Source organism: Hyperoodon ampullatus (genome assembly GCF_949752795.1).
Source record: "Hyperoodon ampullatus genome assembly, chromosome: 9".
NCBI lineage: Eukaryota > Metazoa > Chordata > Mammalia > Artiodactyla > Ziphiidae > Hyperoodon > Hyperoodon ampullatus.
The window spans coordinates 84,432,018-84,458,365 of record NC_136922.1 but is presented as its reverse complement, the minus strand read 5'-3'; the positions used below and the strand labels follow the sequence as shown (position 1 = coordinate 84,458,365).

The 26,348-nt window shown below is 36.2% G+C and overlaps 1 protein-coding gene and 1 pseudogene across 2 annotated transcripts in view; both read left to right on the top strand.

Moving 5' to 3' along the window:
* Window positions 1-201: 201 nt before the first annotated feature.
* ZNF800 (zinc finger protein 800) overlaps window positions 202-26,348 on the top strand; it is a gene marked incomplete at both ends in the record, with an annotated part of 49,065 nt that continues 22,918 nt past the window's right edge. The window contains 4 exons of the mRNA XM_079710889.1: window positions 202-262; window positions 5,368-5,463; window positions 19,189-19,332; window positions 21,518-23,210. Of these exons, the coding sequence (XP_079567015.1) occupies window positions 202-262; window positions 5,368-5,463; window positions 19,189-19,332; window positions 21,518-23,210 (1,994 nt within the window). The remainder of the gene's footprint in view (window positions 263-5,367; window positions 5,464-19,188; window positions 19,333-21,517; window positions 23,211-26,348) is intronic.
* Window positions 12,290-13,604, top strand: LOC307057864 (tubulin alpha-1A chain-like; annotated as a pseudogene). The gene has a single exon. The product of its transcript is annotated as a tubulin alpha-1A chain-like (transcript).

Below are 26,348 nucleotides of genomic sequence, written 5' to 3'. Positions count from 1 at the left end.
GTTTTTCTTTCTCAGTTCGAGAGGAAGGTGCAGGGCTGTGGAGGGAAAGCGCAGGGCGGGTGAGGGGAACGTTTCTGGAAAATGCAGCCAGAACCCCCCCAGGAAGTTCAGGCTGAGTGACGGGTTTGTGCTTCTTTCAACAGCCAAGCCGCAATGAAGAGCTTCTTACAGTGAAAGGAAAGTAGGTCGCGCCCACTGAAAATGCCTTTAAGGGACAAATACTGTCAGACTGACCACCATCATCACGGATGCTGTGAACCAGGTATACGCCTTTCTTCAGTTACTTTGCCCTCCACCAGAGCCACTCTGCTTTCTGTTTTCTTTTAGTTCTCCTTACCTCCTGCCCAAGAAGACATTCCTTACTACTAAGCAGGCTATAATTTCCCCAGCATAAAACCAGTTATGAAGCTAAAAGCTTGTACAAACAAGAGATCTCCCCTGCTTGATCCCTTTAAAGAAGTACTGCAAGTGTCACCTTAAATCTTTTCCACAAGATCAATTACTCAATCCTCTTTCCTTCTCTTTCAAGGCAGCCTGCAGTTAGTAGTATACCCTCATGCTCTGTGAATGTTTAAAACTGAAGAGAAAGGAAAAAATGGGTACTAGAATACGGGCATTTATCTTCGAGGAAGCTGTTTCATGTAAATTTTTAAAAACTAAAGTTTCATGCTTTGATAGTGCTTAAAGACAGAATAATGCTTAAACCTAAAAATGAGTTTAGTTTGGGCTAAGAAAAGTTCGCTGAAGTCAACTTGTTGGAAGAATCAGGTTTTGTGAAGTGGAACCTTTTAAAGAAATTTCTTGGACAGAACACATTGTTGCAAAATCTGAATATTTAGGTAGAATACGTAAATATTTTCAGGATAGTTTGTTCAGTGGAACTCTTTTGAGTTGAATTTATGAAATGAAGAAGTTGCTTTTTGAAGTCTCGTGAAGAGTATTACAACACTTCAATAAATGTGATATATAAACTCTTAATAGTTTCTCTGCTTATTAGAATTATGATGTGCTTTGTCACAAACATTTAGAGGTACAGCTTAAAAAGGGAATCCTTGAATACACACTGTCACTAAAACAACTAAGGGCTCTTCTGTTACAGTTCAAAGGCAGTTGTTTATCATTATTTTTGACCTAAAAGTTATTAGGACTTTTTAACACTTTTGCTTGTTTTTTTGTTGGAGTGTTTTAACTGCACTAATGTACTTGGTTTTGTCACAGCAGAGTTCATGTAAAGTAGAGTACTTTTTTTGTATAATGGGAAAAATTGGCAATGGTAAAAGGGGAAGAACTATTTTCGGAACACTTTGGTACACATGAGAATAAAATTTGTACTATGACCCTATCCCCACTGATTTGCTGAAAATAATACCTCTGCTAGTAAAACAGGCAATCCCAGGGTGGAATCCAGTGTTTATTAAACTTTTCCCTGATCTGCCTACCTTTCACCATCCTTTCTGCTGCATATTTTGTGTATTTGAAGGGATGATATATCACTTACGTTTTGCCAAATGTTGAATGGATTTTGCTAGTTTTGAAGTAGAAAGCTGTGAATGACTTCTTATACTTGTGTTCCACTGTCTTTTTATTCCATTTTTTTTTCCTGAGAAGTCATTTGAGTTGCATTAGTTAATTAAATCATCATATTAAAACTTCTTATTTAGGAAGAAATTTATTTGGTCACTCATTTCTTTATTTCTTTGACAAATCTTTATTGAGCACCAGTTAGGTGCTAGGCACTATTCAAGGCAATGGGGATATAAGTGGTGAACAAAACAGATAAGCTCACTCCTTCATGGAACGTTTGAGTGGGAAGAGATAGACGTAAGTAAACAAGTAAGATAATTTGTGACCATACCTTATTTATAAAGTGTATTCTGGTAATTAAAGTTTTCTAGATACTTTAATGTCTTTTTAAAGAGTTTTTCCAGAGTTGAACTTTTAAATATGTGTTGGAACTTTTCTGCTGCTTTTTCTCCCTCATTAACACAAATTCAGATAAGTTGCATTAATTGAAAAATTTCAACTTTATTTTGCCAGGAACTTTTCCTATGCAACTTATTTTTCAGACTGTCAGGTCAAAAGTGGTTGGTATTTCTTCGCTTTCTTAGATAGAAGTAAACACTTTCTGAGGATTTAGTTCAGTGGAAAGCCGAAAGTTTAACTTACGGGGTAGTTAATTGTCATTATTTCAGAGGAAGGTATGGGCCAAGTGGGAGGATGTTTCCATTATGGAGAGGAATATGTTATGGTAGTTTTAAAAAGAGGATGCCCTCAGATGGAGGAAAGACGGTGACATGATGTTTGAGAAGTTCTTTTAATGAGCTGTCCCAAGAGATCTGACCTCCTTTGGATTATGAACGATAGGTGAGTTCTGAATGAGAGCAGTGTGTTCCTGAGCAGGTCTTGATAGGATGGATCAATTTGTATTGAGGGGTGGTGTTATAAGTCTATCAATGTATGTAAAATATATTCTTAGTCATGTTTTAAGAAAGTTTTTTGTTAGAGAAATTTTCAAATGTTCAGAAGTAGAGAGAATGGTATAAGGAGCCTGATGTAGCCATGACACAGCTCCATCAGTTATCACTATGTGGACAAGCTCTTTTGATCTGTAGTCTCCCCTCCCCACAATTCCCTTCTCCATCCTCCAACCGCTCCCCTACTCTCTACTGTTTGAAAGCAAATCTCAGACATCATAGGTAGAAGGATATTTTAAGGGGCTTATTTTAAGGTAGGAGAGACTCTTAAAAAAGTAGGTGTTTTATTCTGGGAAGTGTGTTCTTGGAAGGATGTAAAGAAAGGTGTTAACTTCTGAGCGTTTGTGTTTTTTGGCTGGAGAGAGATGCTCTTTTTTTCCTGAACGGTCATGTAACCTGATCTTGGGAGGGATGTTAGGATATGTAAGAGGAAATTTTATAAAATACTAACATATAAAGTTTTTTTTAGGATTGAGAGTATGTTTTCATGAAGAAAGAAAAGTTCTTTACAAGGGGACCTACACAGATGTGTATACCAAATGAATGTGTCCACTCATAACTGAACTAACCCTGGGGTTATTTTGAATGGTGTCTCAGGATGTGTATGTATTCTGGTGGTACCAGTGATGGTTATGGGTAACGAAATTTTGCTCTAGCTTAAAAATCAGGTGTTGTTATGTGGAAATGGAAGTTAGTGTATTACAGGAAGTTTTCTGGAGCATGTACCTAAATGAGGAAAGCGGGCTCTAAGGAGAAGTTTCCATTTTTCCCCCCATATTTCTCCCTTATTCGTTACTCTTTTTTTCATTCTTCCTTTCTAGAATTCTTGTCACTTATGAGAGCCAGGCCTTCGAGCTTTTTAGTTCTTTAAAATTGTATAACTTCTACCCTATCTTCTGTAGTTGTTATTTTTTGTAATCAGTTATTGGTTGTTACAGTGTACAAATACTGGAAAGAACATCTAACCTAAATAAATGATATCATCAATCTATTTACAAACTTCTACTGTTGTTTCTCTAAGGGGTTGCATTCTACTTCTCTTAGATTTTGGAAAAGATTTTTCAGTTTTTGGTGTCAGGAAAGCAGTTGATTTGTAGATGATGATGATGATGGTGCTAGAACATTTATTGAGCCTTTACTATATTCCAGGCTCTGATTTAACCAGGTACCTGCATTAGCTAATTAATCCTCACACAACCCTATGATTTGGGTACTTTTATTATTTGCATTTCAGAGATGAGAACAGAGAAATCAGAGAGTGTAATTTGCTCTAGTGGTATCTAGTTATTGGTAGAAAAATAATTTCAGTGCAGTCAGTCCAGGTCTGAAGTCTTCTGTTCTTAACCACTGTAGTTAGTGCCAATGTCAGATATTCCCAAAATGAGTTGTATTTGTGTGTATGTTCTTAAAAATATCTCAAAGTTTCTCTTAAAATTGGGAAAATTTTGCTTAATGGAATGATTTGGTCCTGAGACATAGTCCCTCCCATTTGTGTACACTGAACTTAAGAGTTGAAGCCAAAATAAGAATCTAAGGCTGTGTCTCTACACATAGCCTAGCAGGCTTTATCAGACAGCTAAATGCTGTCCAAGCCTGGGCCCTGAAGCAGTAGCAGCACACATTACTGAAGTAACCCTCCTTATCTTCTCACACTGAGCGGATGATGGTAAAATATCATCTGGGTTAAGACGGTAAAACATTATAACATATTGAAAAAAAGGAGGTAATTAAAATGGCTGGTTTTTCTCCACCACAGCTATCTCTTTATTTGATATCTGATGGGAAACTTCAGTTTTCCTTTTCAGTTACCTTGTTTCTTATTACCATAATCTTATTTATATTATATATTTATATGGCTACTCTGAGAATTTTGGAAAGCAGGGATGATATTGACCTCTGTATATGAAAATTTTTAGTTTTACAATGGGAATATTATTTTTACTTATTATAAAAATGCTTACTTTCTAAAGTGCACACTTCCAGAAGCCCAGGCTAGTGAAATGTGAGGCAGAAAGTGAAAATCACCCCTATAAGCCCACCCTGACAGAAAGAACCATTGTTAAATTTCGTTGGTATCCCATCAGACTTTCTGTGTTTATATTAACATTTATACATAGACACACATATACGTTAAATTTATTTCTGTAGCTACTGAAATATATATTAATTATATAATTAATATAATTGAGGTCATATTCTATAACCTGTTTTTGTTGCTTAACAATGTAGTATTGACATCCTTTCTTGTCAGTACATGTAGACCTAGCTCATGCTGTGTAAGAGCCGTGAGAGATTCTGTTGTATGGATATTTCATAGTTTATTTAGTCTGGTTCCTTTTGAGAGACTTCTAAGTTGTTTGAAATTTTTCTCAATTATTTACAGTACTGCAGAGCGCTGCAGTGAACTTTCTTGTACGTCTGTTGTGCACTTGACCAGGTCTTTCCTTAGGCAGTGGTTTTTGAGTTTTGCTGTCTTAATTGCCCAGAGAGCTGTACTAGATTGTCCGGAGAGTTTTGGAATGGTTTATGAGGTGTGGCTAGGTTATCATTGCCCTAGAATTTTGGTTAAATGTAGTGGTTCCTCTTCAAGGGGAATAAAAAGGCAAACATGACTAATATGTACTAACTAACACCAAAATAGTAAGATCTTTGCATTTGAACTTAATGCATAGTCTCAGTAGCCTTAATTTCGCCTTGAATTGAGAAAAATTTTAGTTACATTTTTCCCATTATTTCATTTTGCCTTACAAAGATAATGGTGGAATATATACAAAAAAGTGTGATTGTCATTAACATGATTATAGCAAACCATTGTTTTACTTCAATAGTAAATGATTTAAATAAATAACCCTTTTTTTGTGGGGATTGGGTTGGGTGTTTGTCTTCCATGTAGTTTATATCCTGGAACCTGGAGATGCTCCTTTGTTACAGCAACCACTACAGACATCCAAATCTGGTATTCAGCAAATAATTGAGTGCTTTCGATCAGGTATGAATGTTTTAGGATGTATTTTCAATCTTCACATAGTAGCTAAAAACTACCTAGAAATCCTTAGAAATAATTTTAAAAAAATAAAATGTATACATTGGTTTTCTTTACAGAATACTTTTAATTGTCATTTTTAAAAAGTGGATGAGTAAATATTGACTTGATAGAGATTCCTTTTCAGTACTATATATTATATACTAATTTAAAAAGTATTTAGTATGGTTTAAAGAAATATGTGGTATATTTGCTGGCAAAGATTTATTGTTATTTTTTGGCATGTTCTTTATAAACTCTCAGAGGACGGTAGTAGATTATACAGGGTCTTTATGAACTTTGACAGTGTAGATTATTTACTCAGAATGTCTGAGATGTCCCTTGTTCTAGATTAATTACTTTATCATCTCTGTTTATGTGACTCACCATCTCCTACCTAACCCTGGAGTTTCAATATCTTTAGTAGAGCACAGATAGAAAAAAGATTATTCCAGCCCTGATATTTAGATATATTTGTTTAGCTTTTCTTTCCATTAGATTACTGTAATAATGGATATATAATAAGTATATTTGTGCAGTTACAATCCAGTGCTCTAAAGTAGGTGTTGCTCACTAAGTATAAATGCTTGAGAACTGTTAGAACTCCAGTGTTTTGTAAAGTCTTAGGTTACTGTGATTCTTATGATACACTTGTCCACCTCTTGTGGATTTGGCTTCTCTGACATTGCAGGCTATTAAATCAAATATGAACAAGCAAATATACATGACTGATGGACACCTAAGTGGTGGGCAATGAAAGGGTTAGAATATCTTTTGTTAGTATTTTAAATCTTATTATATCGTAATGAAAAATTTCTGAGATGCAAAGAAAAAGATAATTTATATGAAACCATTTGTTTTCTATTGAGAAATTTTTTGAGGTGCTTGTTTTTAAATCATTTTAAAGGGAAGTAGTATCTATTTGATTTACTTTAGGATTCTAAGAAATAGATTGTTCTTTAATCTAAAATAAAGTTAATTTCTGAGTCTAAGATTCATTTCTTACACTTTTCATCTGTAGTCCTTATGGCATTGCTTTCATGTATATTTAAATCAGTAAGTATTTTGTGTATACCATATGCCTATGCTTAATGTTGGATGGTGGTGTAACATATTTTACTGCATTTTTTGTTGTTGTTTTTTACTTTTGATAATTGCCCTTGGTTAACAGAAATAAATAATACATCAAATTCTTCTGTGGTAAATACAATTAAAATTTTTCTAATTAGAGGCAGTATTTAAATATGTTTCTGGCATAACAGAAGAATGGTTAGTTTTTATTTGTAGTTAGAGTTTCTATTAGCTACTTTTAGTATAGAGATAAAAATTCTTTTTGTTCTTTCTCATATCATGGAAATGAAGGTAATAGCTTCACACTTAGTCATATTCCTTGCTATAGGTTTCTTTTTTAAAAATTCATAATTTGGGATTAACAAAGTTATTTTATACTGCTTCAGTTTATTATAGTGTTATTTGATTAAGAAGTTAGAATTGTTTCATTTATTTTGTGCTTTGTCTTGTAAAAAATACCTTTTCAACAAGCTCCTGTACCCAAAATCTATATATTTTTTTAACTTTGGAAGGTGAATATTTAAAAAGGAAATTATGTGTTTTTTCATTGCACTGTGGTTGTATCTGTTTTCTGTGTTTACTGTTTCTTTACAAAGCTGAAGGAAAGGGACTGTGAAATGGGTAATATGTTCTTTCTTTAAATGTCCCTGGTAAATTTGCCTTCTGAGTTTTTTTTTCCCCCAAGCAAATTTTGAAAATACTATAATTTAAATTCTCTAAGTATCCTATCATTTAAATTAGAGATGATTTAGAAATATGCTGAATGGTACAAAGAAACTAATTTTGGATTAAAAAAGGAATTCTTTTACTTCATTAGGGTATCTCATAGCTAAGTAATTCTAATTTCCTTAAGATAGTAATTTCTTACGTATCTGGATAACCTCAAGTCTCCTAAGGTAGCTCTTCTTTAGCACTGAGGTATTTAAGCCTTGGCTGACTGAAACCTTGAGAGGATGAGCTGCAAGTTTGGGCCTCATGACTTAGGGTCTAAGATTCCTTCTCATCCTGAGACTCGTGTAAGTTTCTCCCGGTCTCACTCTACTCCCAAGCAGCCCCTCAATGACTCATCTCTTTCTAGGCTCTTTCCATTACAGCTGGGTCACACACATTGCATTTAAAGAGCTATCTTGGTGGTGTTTTGTATCTGACAGGTATTTGAAGATGGAACTTTGAAGTCTATGCTTTTGCTCTTGTTAACCTTCAGAGGCTAAACCAGGTTGGGCAGTAGTAATGTGTTAGGATATCTGCCTTTGTCTTCAAGCTCAAGATAGTTGTCTTCAGCTCCGGTATCAGCTTTGCTTAAGGGATTCATGGTCTCCTGCCTAAACTGGGCTCTCTTTGGCCTGGTATTAATTCCTACCCAAGCTGGAAGTTTGTAAAAGGCTGAGGAAGGAAGTTGACTCATTTTTTAGGTCTACCAACCCCATGTGTGCTGTACTGACTGCTTGACCAGTTTTGACTCAGTTTCTTTGCTTCACACTTCAGCTTTTGCTTTGGACTGTTTTCCTGGCTTTAAATTACAAATACTTTTTAACCTCTAATCTCTCTTTATTTCTATCTGCTTAATTTATAATCTGAATAGACTTTTCTTTTTGGAATAAGTGGTTTAAAAAATAATAAAGAGGTATAAAACGGTATACAGAAATACAAAAGTAAGTGTCTTTGTTCAGACAGCACAGCTACATGGTTTGTGTCTTCTTCTAGAGACCTTCTACACACATATGAGCATATATCCCTCACTTTCTTCCTAATACAAGGAGTAGCTGACTCTGCATAGTTAGGTATCTTTGGTTTTTTAACAGTACTTTCCACTGTTGTTTGACATCTGTCTATAGATAGATACCTCATTTTTTTTAGAAGGCTGCCTGTTTTGCCCCACCTGCAGATTTTCTACTCTGAAATCCCTGATGGTTGGGTGACTTGAGACATGCTGTTTGCTTTGAATCCTGGCTTCAGGTACTACCTTGACTGTGCCCTGCCCTTTGCTCGAGCCTTTCCTTAGTTGTGTCAGTCCTTCCAGGATCATGTCTGTGACTTTTTGTCTTCAAATTTCCCTCGTATCTGTTTACTTTTTAAAAGAAATAGTTGATTTACAATGTTGTGTTAGTTTCTGGTGTACAGCAAAGTGATTCAGTTATATATATATATATATGTATATATTAATTCTTTTCCATTTTAATTTATTACCAGATACTGAATATAGTTCCCTGTGCTATACAATAGGATCTTGTTATCTGTCCTCTATATATTCGTTTGTATCTGCTAGTCCCAAACTCTCAATCCAACCCTCCCTCTATTAACTTTTATCTTAGCTTCCTTCTTTTCCCAACCTCTCTCCCCAAACGGAAACAAAATTTTAAATAACAAAAAAGGTGTACTTCCATGAGGTATTTATAAATAATTGATTAATTGAGCTTAATATTCTTTCTTAGTCGCTTAGTCTTCTGGTAGAGGCAAAGGAGCTGTGGAATGCCCTAAGTTTAGAAGCAGAAAAATGGGAAATTGTCCAGTATTCATAACTGGTCTTTAATATGAAGTTGACATCTTTTTTTGAATTCTTAAAATATATATTATCTCTTTTTACAATATTATACTGTCGATTCTTGAACATTCACCATGGGTGTGAACTGCGCAGGTCTAATTTTTGTGGAGTTTTTCAGTAGTAAATATTACAGTATCAGACGATCCTTGGTTGATTGAATCCAAGGATGCAGAAGTGAGGATATGGAGGAAGGGAGTATAAGGAGGACTGTAGGTTATATGCAGATTTTTGACTCTGCAGAGTGTTGGCATCCCTAACCCCTGTGATTGTTCAAGGGTCAACTGTATTGTAGAAAAAAGATTCTACCTATAGAATACACTACTACTATTTGCAAGTAGCAGCATCTTTTTTGAATCTTAGGGAGGAATAAGTTGCAGTGAAAAATGAGAATTGGCTTTGTGTGGTGTTTGCTATTGTAATTAACTAAATTTAAGTTTGGTCATTTACTTTCTTAGAAGAGTTTTTGTTTATTTTTTATTGCTTAAAGCAACATTTCTTGGAGTTAGTGTAAGCTGTGACTGGATGGTGATGCCTCTGTCCTGGAAGTGTGATTTATCAGAGATACATAAGATAGTGCCATATTATATGATGGATGTTTTGGGGTTTTTTTTTGGTTGATACATAGCAACTGTGGGAAGTTTTAAATCGGACTGCATATTTTGGGGATGAATAAGAAAAATGTAGATTTGTTTTATTTGTTGTTCTTACATTCATCTTCAAAGCATCTCATCTGGGGCTGTGTTCCTAGGAGAGCAGCCATTTATATTAGGGAATTTCTCAAGGGCGCAGATCATATTCTTCACTTTTCGTGTCTTCAGTGAATAACATTGTACCTGGTATTTAATAGGTGTTCAATAAATGTGTGTAAGACTAAACGAAAGATTCACCAAGCAGGCACTAAAATAATTTTATTCTACTTATAAATTTATTGTAGTATGTGGCAGTGTTCCATAATTAATCTAGTAATTTTTTTTTAACCAACCTTTGTAGGTGGTGGTTTTAAGATAACAATTTCAATTTTCCTAAGTTTTCTTACGTTAAGGCTGATCAGTACGAAATTCCCTTCATACTGGTCTTGGAACTCAGGAGGTATGACACGAGTTACAGATTTGCTTGCAGTGTTGGGATGATATTGTGGTTAAACAGTCATCCTAAAGAAACTGAGCTCATGTGTGAGTCAACAATAAAGCATGCAGTATACTATTTAAAAATCATTATTGCCGCAACTTAAAAGGGTCGTTGATCAACATATCAGTATATTAAGGGAGAAAAAAAAAGTTTATGTTTGTCTAGCACTGAAGAGTTAGAATTAATGTCAACTGACTGCCACCCAGCCTAATGTAAAATTGAATATTGATTCCTTTTGAAAATAATTTTTAAAACATTTTTATCAGTATATACAATGTGTTTGGCATTAATTGATAGCATAGGAGAAACCCTTGATGAGGTTTTAACTAAATTATATTGAGCATCCATTATGCGTGATAATCTGAAATATTCATTAATTAGTTAATTTCTAGGCATCAAAAGCTTTCCCTTTGGAGGGCTGGTTTTTTTTTTTTTTTTTTTTTTTTTTTTTTTTTGCGGTACGCGGGCCTCTCACTGCTGTGGCCTCTCCCGTTGCGGAGCACAGGCTCCGGACGCGCAGGCTCAGCGGCCATGGCTCGCGGGCCCAGCCACTCCGCGGCGTGTGGGATCTTCCCGGACCAGGGCATGAACCCGTGTCCCCTGCATTGGCAGGCGGACTCTCAACCACTGCGCCACCAGGGAAGCCCGGAGGGCTGGTTTTTTGAAAGATACTGATTGATGATCTATGTAAGCAGTATGTAAGCAGTACATAGTGACTTCTAAGATAACTTAAAAACCTAAGGCAAGAAAGAGAGTTAAATATAGGAAAAGGAATAATTAGGGGTTAGGCAGTGTGGCTCTCTCTCTCTCTCAGGGTTAGGAGTTGTGGAAGAACTTTTGTGGCTGTCTAGATGAACTTTTGCTGCTGTCTTGTCTCACGTTTCAGGTTGTAGAAAGTTTTAACTGTTTACAGAGGCACAGTTGGTTGGCTGTGTCTAATTGTCAGTGACCAAAGCAATCAGAAAAAGGTAGCTGATTAGAATAAAGCGGTTATGTCCCCATGGGAAACCAACAAAACCTTAAATGGTAACTGAAACTAACTTAGGGAATAACTTTTGCCTGTATTTATGGAATGAGGGCACATCTTATTTTTCTAATTTGGAAAATATGTAAGCAGAATTGGAAAATCATTCAGGTCCCTCTTTTGACTTTCTGGTCAACTTTACATAGACTTAAAAGAAATCTTACTTATAGGGAAGGTTTTCTGAAACATAGAGAAGGCTCTTCAGTATGTCACTTAACAAATGCCCATCAGGCCTGGTCCTGAAAGCTGGGAGTACAGTGGTGAGCATCAAAGGTATCTTCTCTGTCCTCTTAGAGCCTCCAGTTTAATGGGGATACAGAAAAGTAACTAATTACAAGATAGCGGGGTAATGTAGTATAGATGTATAAGGTGCTCTGGGGAATATAGGGGAAGAATTCTTTTTTTTTTTTTTTTTTTTTTGCGGTACGCGGGCATCTCACTGTTGTGGCCTCTCCCACTGTGGAGCACAGGCTCTGGACGCGCAGGCTCAGCGGCCACGGCTCACGGGCCCAGCCGCTCTGCGGCATGTGGGATCTTCCCGGACCGGGGCACGAACCCATGTCCCCTGCATCGGCAGGCAGACTCTCAACCACTGCGCCACCGGGGAAGCCCGAGGGGAAGAATTCTTAACAAACAACAGGAGGAGTCCGAGAAGGCTTCTTGGAGGAAATGACATCTAACCTGGAATCTGAAGGATTGCTAGAAGTGAGCCAGACTAGGGAAATGAGAGAACGTTATAGGCAGAGAGAAAAAAACATAGGTGAAGGCCTGAAAAGTAAGTGAGAGAGAGAATTTGGTGAATCCAAGGACCTGAAAGAATTTTGGTATGCCTGGATCAACACAGCTGTGTTTGTATGTGTGTGTGTGTGTGTGTGTGTGTGCATAGGTGGCGTGAGAGTGGTGGAGCATTTGTGATTGATAAGTCAGGCAGGTTCTCTTACATCGACCACATAAGAGTCGCGCTGTAAGAAGCAACAACCTCTCCTCCTCCTCTCTGCCATCTGCTCGGCAGCCGCAAAACAGCAGCTATGTGTGAGTGCATCTCCATCCATGTTGGCCAGGCTGGTGTCCAGATCGGCAGTGTCTGCTGGGAGCTCTGCTACCTGGAACATGGCATCCAGCCCGATGGCCAGATGCCAAGTGACAAGACGATTGGGGGAGGAGATGACTCCTTTAACACCTTCTTCAGTGAGACAGGAGCTGGCAAGCATGTGCCCAGGGCAGTGTTTGTAGACCTGGAACCCACGGTCATTGATGAAGTTTGCATTGGCACCTACCGCCAGCTCTTCCACCCTGAGCAGCTCATCACAGGCAAGGGAGATGCTGCCAATAACTATGCCTGAGGTCACTATACCATTGGCAAGGAGGTCATTGACCTCGTCTTGGACCCAGTTCGGAAACTGGCTGACCATTGCACAAGTCTTCAGGGCTTCTTGGTTTTCCACAGCTTTGGTGGGTGAACTGGTTCTGGGTTCACCTCCCTGCTGATGGAACATCTGTCTGTCTGTTATGGAAAGAAGTCCAAGTTGGAATTCTCCATTTACCCAGCCCCTCAGGTTTCCACAGCTGTAGTTGAGCCCTACAATTCCATCCTCACCACCCACACCACCCTGGAGCACTCTGATTGTGCCTTCATGGTAGACAGTGAGGCCATCTATCACCTGTCGTAGAAACCTTGATGTTGAGCGCCCAACATATACTCACCTGAAGAGGTTGATAGGTCAAATTGTGTGGAGCCCTGAATGTTCATCTGACAGAATTCCAGACCAACCTGGTACCCTATCCCCTTATCCACTTCCCTCTGGCCACATATGCCCCTGTCATCTCTGCTGAGAAAGCCTACCATGAACAGCTTTCTGTAGTACACATCACCAATGCTTGCCTTGAGCCAGCCAACCAGATGGTGAAGTGCCACCCTCGCCATGGTAAATACATGGCTTGCTGCCTGTTGTACCATGGTGGGACATTGATCCCAAAGATGTCAGTGCTGCCATTGCCACCATCAAGACCAAGCCTACCATCCAGTTTGTGGACTGGTGCCCCACTGGCTTCAAAGGTGGCATTAATTACCAGCCTTCCACTATGGTACCTGGTGGAGACCTGGCCAAAGTACAGCGAGCTGTGTGTATGCTGAGCAACACCACAGCCATCACTGAGGCCTGGGCTTGCCTGAACCACAAGTTTGACCTGATGTATGGCAAGTGTGCCTTTGTTCACTGGTACGTGGGTGAGGGCATGGAGGAAGGAGAGTTTTCTGAGGCCCGTGAGGACATGACTGCCCTTGGGAAGGATTATGAGGAGGTTGGTGTGGATTCTGTTGAAGGAGAGGGAGAGGAATACTAAAGTTAAAATGTCACAAAGGTGCTGCTTTTACAGGGAAGCTTACTCTGCTTTAAACATTGAAAAGTTGTGGTCTGACCAGTTGATTTGTTCAAACATTTAGAGAAGAGCTAACACCTATCCTTCTCAAACTTTTCTAAAACATAGCAGAGGGATGAACACTCCCAAACTCATTCTACGAGGCCACCATCACCCTGATACCAAAACCAGACAAAGATGTTACGAAAAAATAAAACTACAGACCAATATCACTGATGAACATAGATGCAGAAATCCTCAACAAAATACTAGCAAACAGAATCCAACAGCACATTAAAAGTATCATACACCACGATCAAGTGGGGTTTATCCCAAGAATGCAAGGATTCTTCAATACATGCAAATCAATCAATGTGATAACCCATATTAACAAATTGAAGGAGGAAAACCATATGATCATCTCAATAGATGCAGAAAACGCTTTCAACAAAATTCAACACCCATTTATAATAAAAACTCTCCAGAAAGTAGGCATAGAGGGAACTTACCTCAACCAGTGAAGGCCATATATGACAAACCCATAGCCAGCATCGTTCTCAGTGGTGAAAACTGAAACCATTTCCACTAAGATCAGGAACAAGACAAGGTTGCCCACTCTCACCACTATTATTCAACACAGTTTTGAAGTCCTAGCCACAGCAATCAGAGAAGAAAAAGAAATGAAAGCAATCCAAATCAGAAAAGAAGTGAAACTATCCCTGTTTGCAGATGACATGATACTATACACAGAGAATCCCAGAGATGCTACCAGAAAACTACTAGAGCTAATCAGTGAATTTGGTAATTTAGCTATAAAATTTGGTAAAGTAGGATACAAAAGTAATGCCCAGAAATCTCTTGCATTCCTATATACTAATGATGAAAAATCTGAAAGAGAAATTAAGGAAACACTCCCATTTACCATTGCAACAAAAAGAATAAAATACCTAGGAATAAACCTCCCTAAGGAGACAAAAGACCTGTATGCAAAAAACTATAAGACACTGATGGAAGATACTAAAGATGGTACAAACAGATGGAGAGATATACCATGTTCTTGGATTGGAAAAATCAACATCGTGAAGATGACTATACTACCCAAAGCAATCTACAGATTCAATGTAATCCCTATCAAACTACCAATGGCATTTTTCACAGAACTAGAACAAAAATTTCACTATTTGTATAGAAACACAAAAGACCCCGAATAACCAAAGCAATCTTGAGAAAGAAAAACGGAGCTGTAGGAATCAGGCTCCCTGACTTCAGACTATACTACAAAGCTACAGTAATCAAGACAGTATGGTAGTGGCACAAAAACAGAAAGATAGGGCTTCCCTGGTGGCGCAGAGGTTGAGAGTCCGCCTGCCGATGCAGGGGACGCGGGTTCGTGCCCCGGTCTGGGAGGATCCCATGTGCCGCGGAGCGGCTGGGCCCGTGAGCTATGGCCGCTGAGCCTGCGCGTCCGGAGCCTGTGCTCCGCAACGGGAAAGGCCACAACAGTGAGAGGCCCACATACCACAAAAAAAAAAAAAAAAAAAAAAAAAAAAAAAACAGAAAGATAGATCAATGGAACAGGATAGAAAGCCCAGAGATAAACCCACACACATATGGTCACCTTATCTTTGATAAAGGAGGCAAGAATATACAATGGAGAAAAGACAGCCTCTTCAATAAGTGGTGCTGGGAAGACTGGACAACTACATGTAAAAGAATGAAATTAGAACACTCCCTAACACCATACACAAAAATAAGCTCAAAATGGATTAAAGACCTAAATGTAAGGCCAGACACTATCAAACTCTTAGAGGAAAACATAGGCAGAACACTCTATGACATAAATCACAGCAAGATCCCTTTTGACCCACCTCCTAGAGAAATGGAAACAGAAACAAAAATAAACAAATGGGGCCTAATGAAACTTCAAAGCTTTTGCACAGCAAAGGAAACCATAAAAAAGGCAAAAAGACAACCCTCAGAATGGGAGAAAATATTTGCAAATGAAGCAGCTGACAAAGGATTAATCTCTAAAATATACAGGCAGCTCATGCAGCTCAATATCAAAAAAACAAACAACCCAATCTAAAAATGGGCAGAAGATCTAAATAGACATTTCTCCAAAGAAAATACACAGATTGCCAAAAAAAACATGAAAGGATGCTCATCATCACTAATCATTAGAGAAATGCAAATCAAAACTACAATGAGATATCACCTCACACCGGTCAGAATGGCCATGATCAAATAATCTACAAACAAATGCTGGAGAGGGTGTGGAGAAAAGGGAACCCTCTTGCACTGTTGGTGGGAATGTAAATTGATACAGCCACTATGGAGAACAGTATGGAGGTTCCTTAAGAGACTAAAAATAGAACTATCATATGACCCAGCAATCCCACTACTGGGCATATACCCTGAGAAAACCATAATTCAGAAGGAGGCATGTACCACAATGTTCATTGCAGCTCTATTTACAATAGCCAGCACATGGAAGCAACCTAAGTGTCCATCGACAGATGAATGGATAAAGAAGATGTGGCACATATATACAATGGAATATTACTCAGCCATAAAAAGAAATGAAACTGAGTTACTTGTAATGAGGTGGATGGACCTAGAGACTGTCACACAGAGTGAAGTAAGTCAGAAAGAGGAAAAGAAATACTATATGCTAACACATATATATGGAATCTAAAAAAAAAATGGTTCTGAAGAACCTAGGGGCAGGACAGGAATAAAAACGCAGACGTAGAGAATGGCCTTGAGGACATGGGGAGGGGGAAGGGTAAGCTGAGACAAAGTGACAGAGTGGCATGAACATATATACACTACCAAATGTAAAATAGATAGCTAATGGGAAGCAGCCGCATAGCACAGGGAGATCAGCTCGGTGTTTGCGTCCACCTAGAGGGGTGGGATAGGGTGGGGGGAGGGAGATGCAAGAGGGAGGAGATATGGGGATATATGTTTATGTATAGCTGATTTACTTTGTTATACAGCAGAAACTAACACACCATTGTAAAGCAGTTATACTCCAAAAAAGATGTTAAAAAAAAAAGAAAAGATTGATGAGTCACGGTTAGCCCCAACTCGTTTTTTTTTTGGCGGGGGATGCTTACTGGGAATAAATATATGCTCTCTACTGAATATAACTGTGTCACTGGGACTAAAGAAGAAATTGATACTGTTTTTGTTTTTTTATGGTTGATTGACAGAGCCTGATTTAGAGATGCAGTTTTACGTTTTTACAAATAACTTTTTTTATGTATAACTTCATGTTGTACGTTCTAGTTAGATCTTCAGTAGAATTCTTAAGCTAATCCTAGTTCAGATTATTTCTGTGTCCCTCTTCAATCCTTTTTAACTACCTTTAGAGGCAGAATTGAATTTGTAGTATGGGTCTAGTGCAGAATTTTCCCATGTTTTCTTCCGTCTGGTAACACACCCACCTACACTTACCGAGAACTATATGTAGATCAATTGGAGAGGTGTATCTAAAATGTTTTTTTATCATCAGCCTATCTCTCATAGTTTGTCAGTGACTTATGAGGTTAACTATGAACTAAATATATTAGCACTTTATTGCCAATATATTTTGTAATGTGAAATAAACTAGAGAAGTGTGTGTGTGTGTATGTGAACTTACTTTTATACAAAGTATAATACCCAAGCTATCCTCTGAATCTTTTAAAAATGTGTGTTTTCTGATTTTGCAGTAGTATGGTCTAGTGGACCAAATTAAACCTTGAGTTGGATTGGGAAATAGTGGAAGTTATTTTATTATATATCTAAATATATATATTTTTTCTCAGGAGAAACCTGGATTTATAATTTAATTCTTCTAGAATTTAGGTTCATATTTTCTGTCATAATTCTCCAAGATAGGTTTGGTTTGTTTGTTTTAAAAGATGAATAAGCCAAGGTGCAAAGATTATATAGCCCTTTAAGGTGACACAACTAGGTGATAATCAAAATTGGAATCTCTAAAGACTTAGTAAAGTTCTGATAATGTGGTAATCTTTTTGCAGTAGAAATTTGAAGGCTGGCTTGTCTTCAAAAAGATAAAATGCAATATGATGATTAATACAATAATTAAATATAAACAGATTGCAAAAGATTGAATCAGAAATGCTTAACCTTTATGGATCCTACAGTATTAACTATGCTACTGAGATGGTGTTTATTCTCTAGTAGTCTCAGAGTTTAATAGTCACGTGCTTGTTGAATGATGGAACACTGTGCACCTAGATAGTCTTAGGTATTTTTCAGGACGCTTTTTTTCCCCTCTATTTTTTTTTTTTTTTTGTGGTATTCGGGGCCCCCCACCGCCGCGGCCTCTCCTGTTGCGGAGCACAGGCTCCGGACGCGCAGGCCCAGCGGCATGGCTCACGGGCCCAGCCGCTCCATGGCACGCGGGATCCTCCCGGACCAGGGCACGAACCCGTATCCCCTGCATCGGCAGGCGGACTCCCAACCACTGCGCCACCAGGGAAGCCCTCCCCTCTTTAATTTAAGTCAATATTATTATCATTTTTTGAGGAAACCAAAGGCTCATTAATTAGTGAACACTGCAGATCACTTTTTTCAATTTACCTTTGTCAAAGACCTGTAGGAAGTAGTGACAGAAGAGCTTCTATTTGTGTTTTATTTTAAAGATTTAAAGAATGCTTGTTGCTGTTTATTTTTTCTCTGCCTTTTGATCTTCCATCATCATAATGCTTAGATTCCGTAGATCAGTGGCAATTCTTCAACGAATATTTATTGAGCATTATTAGAGCTGAACACTTTGTAGCTGTAAATAAGGCAGGCTTGGTCTTGGCTGCCTTGGAGCTTATAATCTAGTGGAAAAGACGGGCTTTAAAGTAGTAATTATATCAATATTTAATTTATTGCAATTAGGGCGAGTTTTTGAGGGAGAAAGACTTTGAATAAATTTCTGGTGGTATTAAGAGACCTCAGCAAAATTCAAAACCATGGACAAGGATTCATTACTCTCACGCTGAATGGCCATATCCCACGTTGTCCCAGAACCCGAAGTAATTTAAGCTGAATTTAAAAAGAAAGTCACAGACAATCCTGTGACAGTTTTGACCTTCTTTAAGGAATCGGGGAAAGTGTATTACTCATGTTTACTTCCTAATGTGAAAGAGAGCTGGAAGAACCAGCCAAAAACTTGGGTTGGGGTGGCATTTAATTCTTCTGTCACACTCCAGGTCTATTGAATCAGAATCTCCAGGAGTGGGTCATGTACATCTTTATTCCTCGGTCATTGTGATGATCAACCAGATGTTGGAAGCACTTGTTAAGATAGCCCAGGAATTGATTGGCTGCTGAATTAGAAAAAGACCATCAATTTCAGCTGTCCTAATATCCAAATGATAGTAGAATTTTGCTTAGAACTTAGTTTATAACTTAGTTCTGAGTATAGTGTGGTAGACATTGGCAATGCCCGTATTTTGTTTTTAAAGAGTAAAACTGCACCTTTGGATTGTCAACAGTGGTTGCCCAGTTTAAAACTGCATGTTAAAGTTACCTTTTGTGTGAAGTTTTCTTTTCTTTTTTCCCTCAGGAACTAAACAACTTAAGCATATTTTATTAAAAGATGTGGACACTATTTTTGAATGTAAATTATGCCGCAGTCTCTTCAGAGGATTACCAAATTTAATTACCCATAAAAAATTCTACTGCCCACCAAGTCTCCAGATGGATGACAGTAAGTTTTATTCATATATTCAATTATGCGTTTTGCTATGTATTCTTGTACTACAACTGTACATTTATGTTAAAATGGTATCAATGTCTAGTTACAGATAATTTAGTGATAGAGAATAAGATAAAATACTTGACTCAATGTTATATTCAGTTTCTTAAATAGATACTTTCATATCTGTTTTTCATTTGGATTTTGCTAAAGATATATGAGGTTAGATTTTTGAGTATATTTATTTGTATTAAAGTATTGGATATTGTTTTTGAATGTTTATATGGACTATACAGTTTATATCCAGGATTTTTGTAAGTTAAAATATTAATGCTTGATGAGGGTGTTGGTATTTTTCCTCCTTACTTCTTAACAACTTGTTACCAGATATGACTCATCATTAACTTAGATTCTCCTTAAGTAAATGAGAAGGTTGGAAATAGAGCAAAGAATGAGTAAATGAGTTGATTTTTTTGGTAATTGTAGAGAGCGTTAAAAAATACTTGTTAATCTTTCTAGTGTTTTCTGGGTCTTGATTTGAAGATCAGTTTTATTCTCAGTGAAGTTTATTAGAGAAGTCATTTTATCAGAAATTAGATTGTGTTATGGGCTAACCTGAGATCTGAAATAGCTTTATGTGATAAAGGCAGGTAGTTAGCCTAACAAAGTCTTTGTGGAACCAAATATTTGTTGAATTAAGCATATTGTCTCTGTATGATTAAGTTGCAGTATATATAATGGTATTATTTTCTTGCTTTAAAGAATAATGTAAATTCCTTAAAATATTTTAATAAGTAATAGGTTACTTTCATTATTTCTTGTTCAGGGATTTAACTCTTGTGGACTTACAAAATATAGAATTTATTTTGTTAGTTTGATATTACAGTTGCATTATGGATTTTGTGCATTTTTCTGCTTAACCTTTTTGGGATGGAAATGGAATGCAGAACTCCAAATATCAAAAGTACTGCTTTAATTATTAGCATGAAGCTTATTTAAAGTATATTATAGGACATAGATGAAACAGAAATTTCATATTTGTCTGGAAACTTTCCCTACCACTGTTAGATCTTATTATACTTCTTTTTATCCTTGAAATATAAATGAAAAGGTAGTCTATAGAGATAAGTTTCAAATCTAACCTTTTAATTAAAGAACTAGTAGGAATTTAATTTCCTGGTAGTTATTCTTTGTTATTTTTTGGTGTGAACTAAAGTTTAGTTGAATTTTAGAGGGAAATAGATAAATGGATTTGCTGTATTATTGTGCACTCTTCTGCAATACTTATTGTAGAAATACTTCTGTGAAAGTATAATTCCTCTTATAGATACCACTTTATCCATTTTAAAAAGAAAGATTAGTAGACTAGAAGAGCTATGATGAGTCATTTCTTGATTTATAATTAGATACCAGATTTGATGCTATACTTGTAGCTAGATTTTAACATTGTATGTAGAAACATAACCAGTGTTAGACAACTCTGTTACAATAGGAATATTAGGTTGCCGACAGACGGTGCAATTATTGCACAGATAAATAAAACTAACTCTGTTTTTGGAGTTAATCTGTAGTTTTTAATCATTTGTTTTAATAGGTTGCCATGTTAAGACATGTAATAGGACTGAATTTAGCAAACACTTCTATACATCCTGTCATTCATGTTTATATATTTTCCTATAAATCTTCTTCATTTTTCATAAGATGTTCAAATGTCCCCAATTAGATGAGATTATTTATTATGGATTAAGTTAATAGGAATGCTGTTATGTTTTCTAAAAAAAAAATTATTTTTATATGTAGTAACATTCTTCATGATGTTTTATCCATCTTGGGTTATGAGAACTTTGATTTGCCTTTGCTAGCCTAAAAATATGAAATATTATTTTATTGTTTAGAATACCCATGTGCTTAAATATTTTATATTAAGGGCCCTTATTAGAAGTAACTCTTCAGATTGCATCTATTCCTTAACATTTGTGTACCATGATGAGATTGTAAATTAAAGCAAATTTTAATTTAATTAATACTTGTTTTTATACTCATGAAATACTGAAAAGTAGATAATGCTCTTGTAAAAATAAATGCAAACCAGTAATATAATAAATTTTAAAATAGAGGTTCATAATACATTTAAAAATATTAGAGGGCTAGAGCAGGCTAATTATTTCAGATTAAAATGTTGTTTTTTCCTTAACAGACCTTCCTGATGTAAATGATAAACAAAGCCAAGCCATAAATGATCTCCTAGAAGCCATATATCCAAGTGTGGACAAGCGAGAATACATTATTAAGCTAGAACCCATAGAAACTAATCAGAATGCAGTGTTTCAGTATATTTCAAGGACTGATAATCCTACTGAAGTCACAGAGTCAAGCAGTACTCCTGAACAGCCTGAAGTTCAAATACAGGAAACTAGCACTGAACAGTCTAAAACAGTTCCAGTTACAGACACAGAGGTGGAAACTGTAGAGCCCCCTCCTGTTGAAATTGTTGCAGATGAAGTTGCACCTACATCTGATGAACAACTGCAGGAATCACAGGCTGACTTGGAAACTTCTGACAATTCTGATTTTGGTCACCAGTTGATATGTTGTCTTTGTAGAAAAGAATTCAATTCCAGACGAGGTGTTCGTCGTCACATTCGAAAAGTACACAAGAAAAAAATGGAAGAACTAAAAAAGTACATTGAAACACGAAAGAATCCAAACCAATCCTCTAAAGGACGCAGTAAGAATGTTCTAGTTCCATTAAGTAGGAGTTGTCCAGTATGTTGTAAATCATTTGCTACAAAAGCGAATGTAAGGAGGCATTTTGATGAAGTTCATAGAGGACTAAGGAGGGATTCAATTACTCCTGATATAGCAACAAAGCCTGGGCAACCTTTGTTCCTGGATTCTGTTTCTCCTAAAAAATCTTTTAAGGCTCGAAAACAAAAGTCGTCTTCAAAGGCTGAATACAATTTAACTGCATGCAAATGCCTCCTTTGCAAGAGGAAATATAGTTCACAAATAATGCTTAAAAGACATATGCAAATTGTCCACAAGATAACTCTTTCTGGAACAAACTCTAAAAGAGAGAAAGGCCCCAATAATACTGCCAACAGTTCAGAAATAAAAGTTAAAGTTGAACCAGCAGATTCTGTAGAATCTTCACCCCCTTCCATTATCCATTCTCCACAGAATGAATTAAAGGGAACAAATCATTCAAATGAAAAAAAGAACGCACCGGCAGCACAGAAAAATAAAGTTAAACAAGACTCTGAAAGCCCTAAATCAACTAGTCCGTCTGCTGCAGGTGGCCAGCAAAAAACCAGGAAGCCAAAACTTTCAGCTGGCTTTGACTTTAAGCAACTTTACTGTAAACTTTGTAAACGTCAGTTTACTTCCAAACAGAACTTGACTAAGCACATTGAATTGCACACAGATGGGAATAACATTTATGTTAAATTCTACAAGTGTCCTCTTTGCACTTATGAAACTCGTCGGAAGCGTGATGTGATACGACATATAACTGTGGTTCATAAAAAGTCATCCCGTTATCTTGGGAAAATAACAGCCAGTTTAGAGATCAGAGCTATAAAAAAGCCCATTGATTTTGTTCTAAATAAAGTGGCAAAAAGAGGCCCTTCAAGAGACGAAGCAAAACATAGTGATTCAAAACACGATGGCACTTCTAACTCTCCTAGTAAAAAGTATGAAGTAGCTGATGTTGGTATTGAAGTAAAAGTCACAAAAAACTTTTCTCTTCACAGATGCAATAAATGTGGAAAGGCATTTGCCAAAAAGACTTATCTTGAACATCATAAGAAAACTCATAAGGCAAATGCTTCCAATTCACCTGAAGGAAACAAAACCAAAGGCCGAAGTACAAGATCTAAGGCTCTTGTCTGGTGAGGAACAGTTACAGAGTTTTGCTTTTTTCCCCCCATCGAACTAAAAAAATCATTTGACCATAATTTATAGCTGGTTCCATTTTAACACATTTGCTTCCATATATCTTACGGCAGTGGGAACTGCAAGAGTAATGTGCATATCGCATTTACCTCTTCAGTGACCTTTATACCAGTGGCTTGGGAACAAAAGTTAACTTCAGAACTTATCTTCCACAGGACAATGCAATATAGTTATAGGTAGATGGCACAGGGTCAGTGATTTCCTCTCAATGTTGTAAAATATATACATTTATATTGGCTTATGTTTACAATAGAAGTCTTCTGTTTAACTAACTTTGCACAGGTTTAATTTGATTCAGTGACTTAGTCTACTAATTAATACATTGTAGGAAGTTAAGTATATTAGAATGAATTTGTGAAGGCGATAATTATAGGAAAAAAGTCTTTTGAGGCACTGTAATTATTGTTAAATTAATCTGTGACGGCTAAATAAAGTGCTGCACTCAGAAAAACAATCCCCAAATTGAATTTAGAACAATTAGCATTTATTATTTACGTTTAACATAGTGCTTCCAGGCAAAGGGGGAAACTTGATAAACAAAAGTTTGGGTTTATTTTTCCTTCTCCTTGGGAGTATGTGTTAGTTCCTGTTTTTTAGTTTTGATCTTTGGAAAAAGTGATTGTTTAGGTCCCCGATCCTCTTAGTTTTACCTTTTTGTTTAAATAAAGTTTTGGTGATCATTTCAACATAGGTAATATTATTAAGGAGGGTTTTTTTTTTTTCTCCTGTGGTTGTGTGTTGCAAGAAAAATAAAATTCCTATTGGGAAGAAAGAAAAAAATATTAGTTTTTTAGAGGGTTTTGGAACAAATGTAGATTTTTAAAATGCAATATGAAATAAGGAGTAGACTCCCTGTACTTGTTCTTGCAAGTCTCTCTGTATTTTTAAAGTTTACCTTCAGTACCTGTGTCCCTGTATTAATGCATTTAATATATTTAATTAGTATTAAATTAGTTTTGGATTCAGGTTCTAAAGCAGTATACTTAGTTTGAGTGCTGAGTAGGTTAAATGTTGTGGTTTGATTATCACACATTTTTTATTTGTGTGGAAAACTTGAGATGAAACCATCCTTTAGAAGTCATTTACTATTGTATTATTTTGAAAATAAGGTTTTATTGGTAAACTCAAAAGTGTTCATTTATTCCCATTTCTCCTCAGATAACTTCAAGTGATGTACGAAAAGGTTTGGAGTTCATTTTTGTGGAAAGACTTTAAATTGGTGTTAGAACCACTAAACATCTTCAAATGGTACTATGAGGAAAAAAAAGAAAAAAATTTGATAAATATATGACTGTAACTGCTGTTTTCTGACTAAAATAATAACCATCTAACCACTTGTTTCTAAGGCACTGCCTCTTCCAGCACTTTCAAGTAGCTGTGACATTTTGTATTGTCATCACAGTCCATCAGCTAACCACCCCTGTGCATTTGGTCTACAGTTTCTACAAAAATGCTGCAAATTTTGTTTTCCAGCAGTTTGTTGATTAAGTGATCAACAACCTGAAGAAAATATCACCACTGGTGATTTTTAATTAACAAAGACTTTATATGTTAGCGATTTTAGTTCCACTTTATTTGGCAGAATTTTTATCTGGATTGTACAGATATATAATTTCCTAGTGGGCGTATGTTAGGACCAAAAGACAAATCTCAACACATTATAAATATTTAGCCTACTAAATATTTGTAATTATTTTTACATCCATTTATTTCTAACTTGTTCTATAGAACTTAAATATTTGAGAATTTCATTCTAAAATATATACTATAGGAAACTTCCGGTTCATTTTCATCCATGGATCATCACATTCTTCATTTGTAAACATCTGAGGTTTTTATGAAAATTAAACATTCCCCTATTTTTCTTTAAGTTTCATTCAAAGCACTTTAATGATAGAATCAACTTAATTTTTCAGTTTTTTTTAAAAGACCACACATTTACTAATGTTAATATGAAGGTAATAAATAGCTTACTGCTATTTTATGGATGCAGACAATCCCTGCACAACCACTTCTTATAATACTAGTTTATTTCTTTAAATATTGCTAAAAAAGGAAGATTGGGGTGTAAACCCTGATTCTTTTTCTCTCCCAAGTAAAATCTTAAATGACCACTTTAGATAATATTTGATCCCTACTGTAAAATTTAGAAAATAATGAATTTTTGTCCATTTTTGTAATCAAGATTTTAGGGAAAACGGAAGTACATTTATCTTTAATTAAATACTGGGCAGGTTTTTGTGTATCAATATTTTGTACTTTTTAGGGAATATTTTATTTTTTAGTAATTTTTGTCAAATTATAATTTTAAAAGGTACAGCAGAGAATATACCATGTTTTTATATAGGTTCATCCCTGTACTTAGGAGGGACCCTGTCCATCTATATACTTTTTGTATAAAATTTTTAAATGTTGAAGATCCACAAGGTCATAATAAAATGCTTTCATAGCTAGAAAAACATTTACCCTTCCCAGTGCTTTGCACTAAAATATACTGTGAAAGGAAACTAGAAAGACTGTAACTGTTGCTGGAAATGTTCTATATTGAATGTACATGCTCTTGTTGGAAAAATGTACTATATGTGATGGAAATAAACCAGACTCGAAGTTATTTCAGCTAAATGTGCTTCAACGAAGGTGCATTGGTTGAAACTTAAATGTTTTATTATCAAATTTAAATTTATTCAGTGACTATGAGCAGCTACACTTGAAATTTATCCTGATAGTTTTATTTTTAAGAATTAGAGTGATAATTTCTCTTTAATTTAAAAACAGATTTACTTTTCCACATATGGAAAACTTGTACTTATAGGTCTAACTTTAATGATTAATAGTGTAATATATTTAGGGAACTAAATGTGTAGGTGTTATTTCATTTATAAACCATCTTCATTAGTTGCACATTATTAAACCTGTATGTTTGACTTTTGCAAGGTGTTATCTTTTATGCATTCCTACACACAAGACATATTCCAAAGGTATTTTCCAGACTTAGGTACCTATAACAAATGGAAAGATATGAGGATTCCTAAAAAGCTTGGGGTAGCTCTTTGCTGCAGCCTCTCGTGTGTATG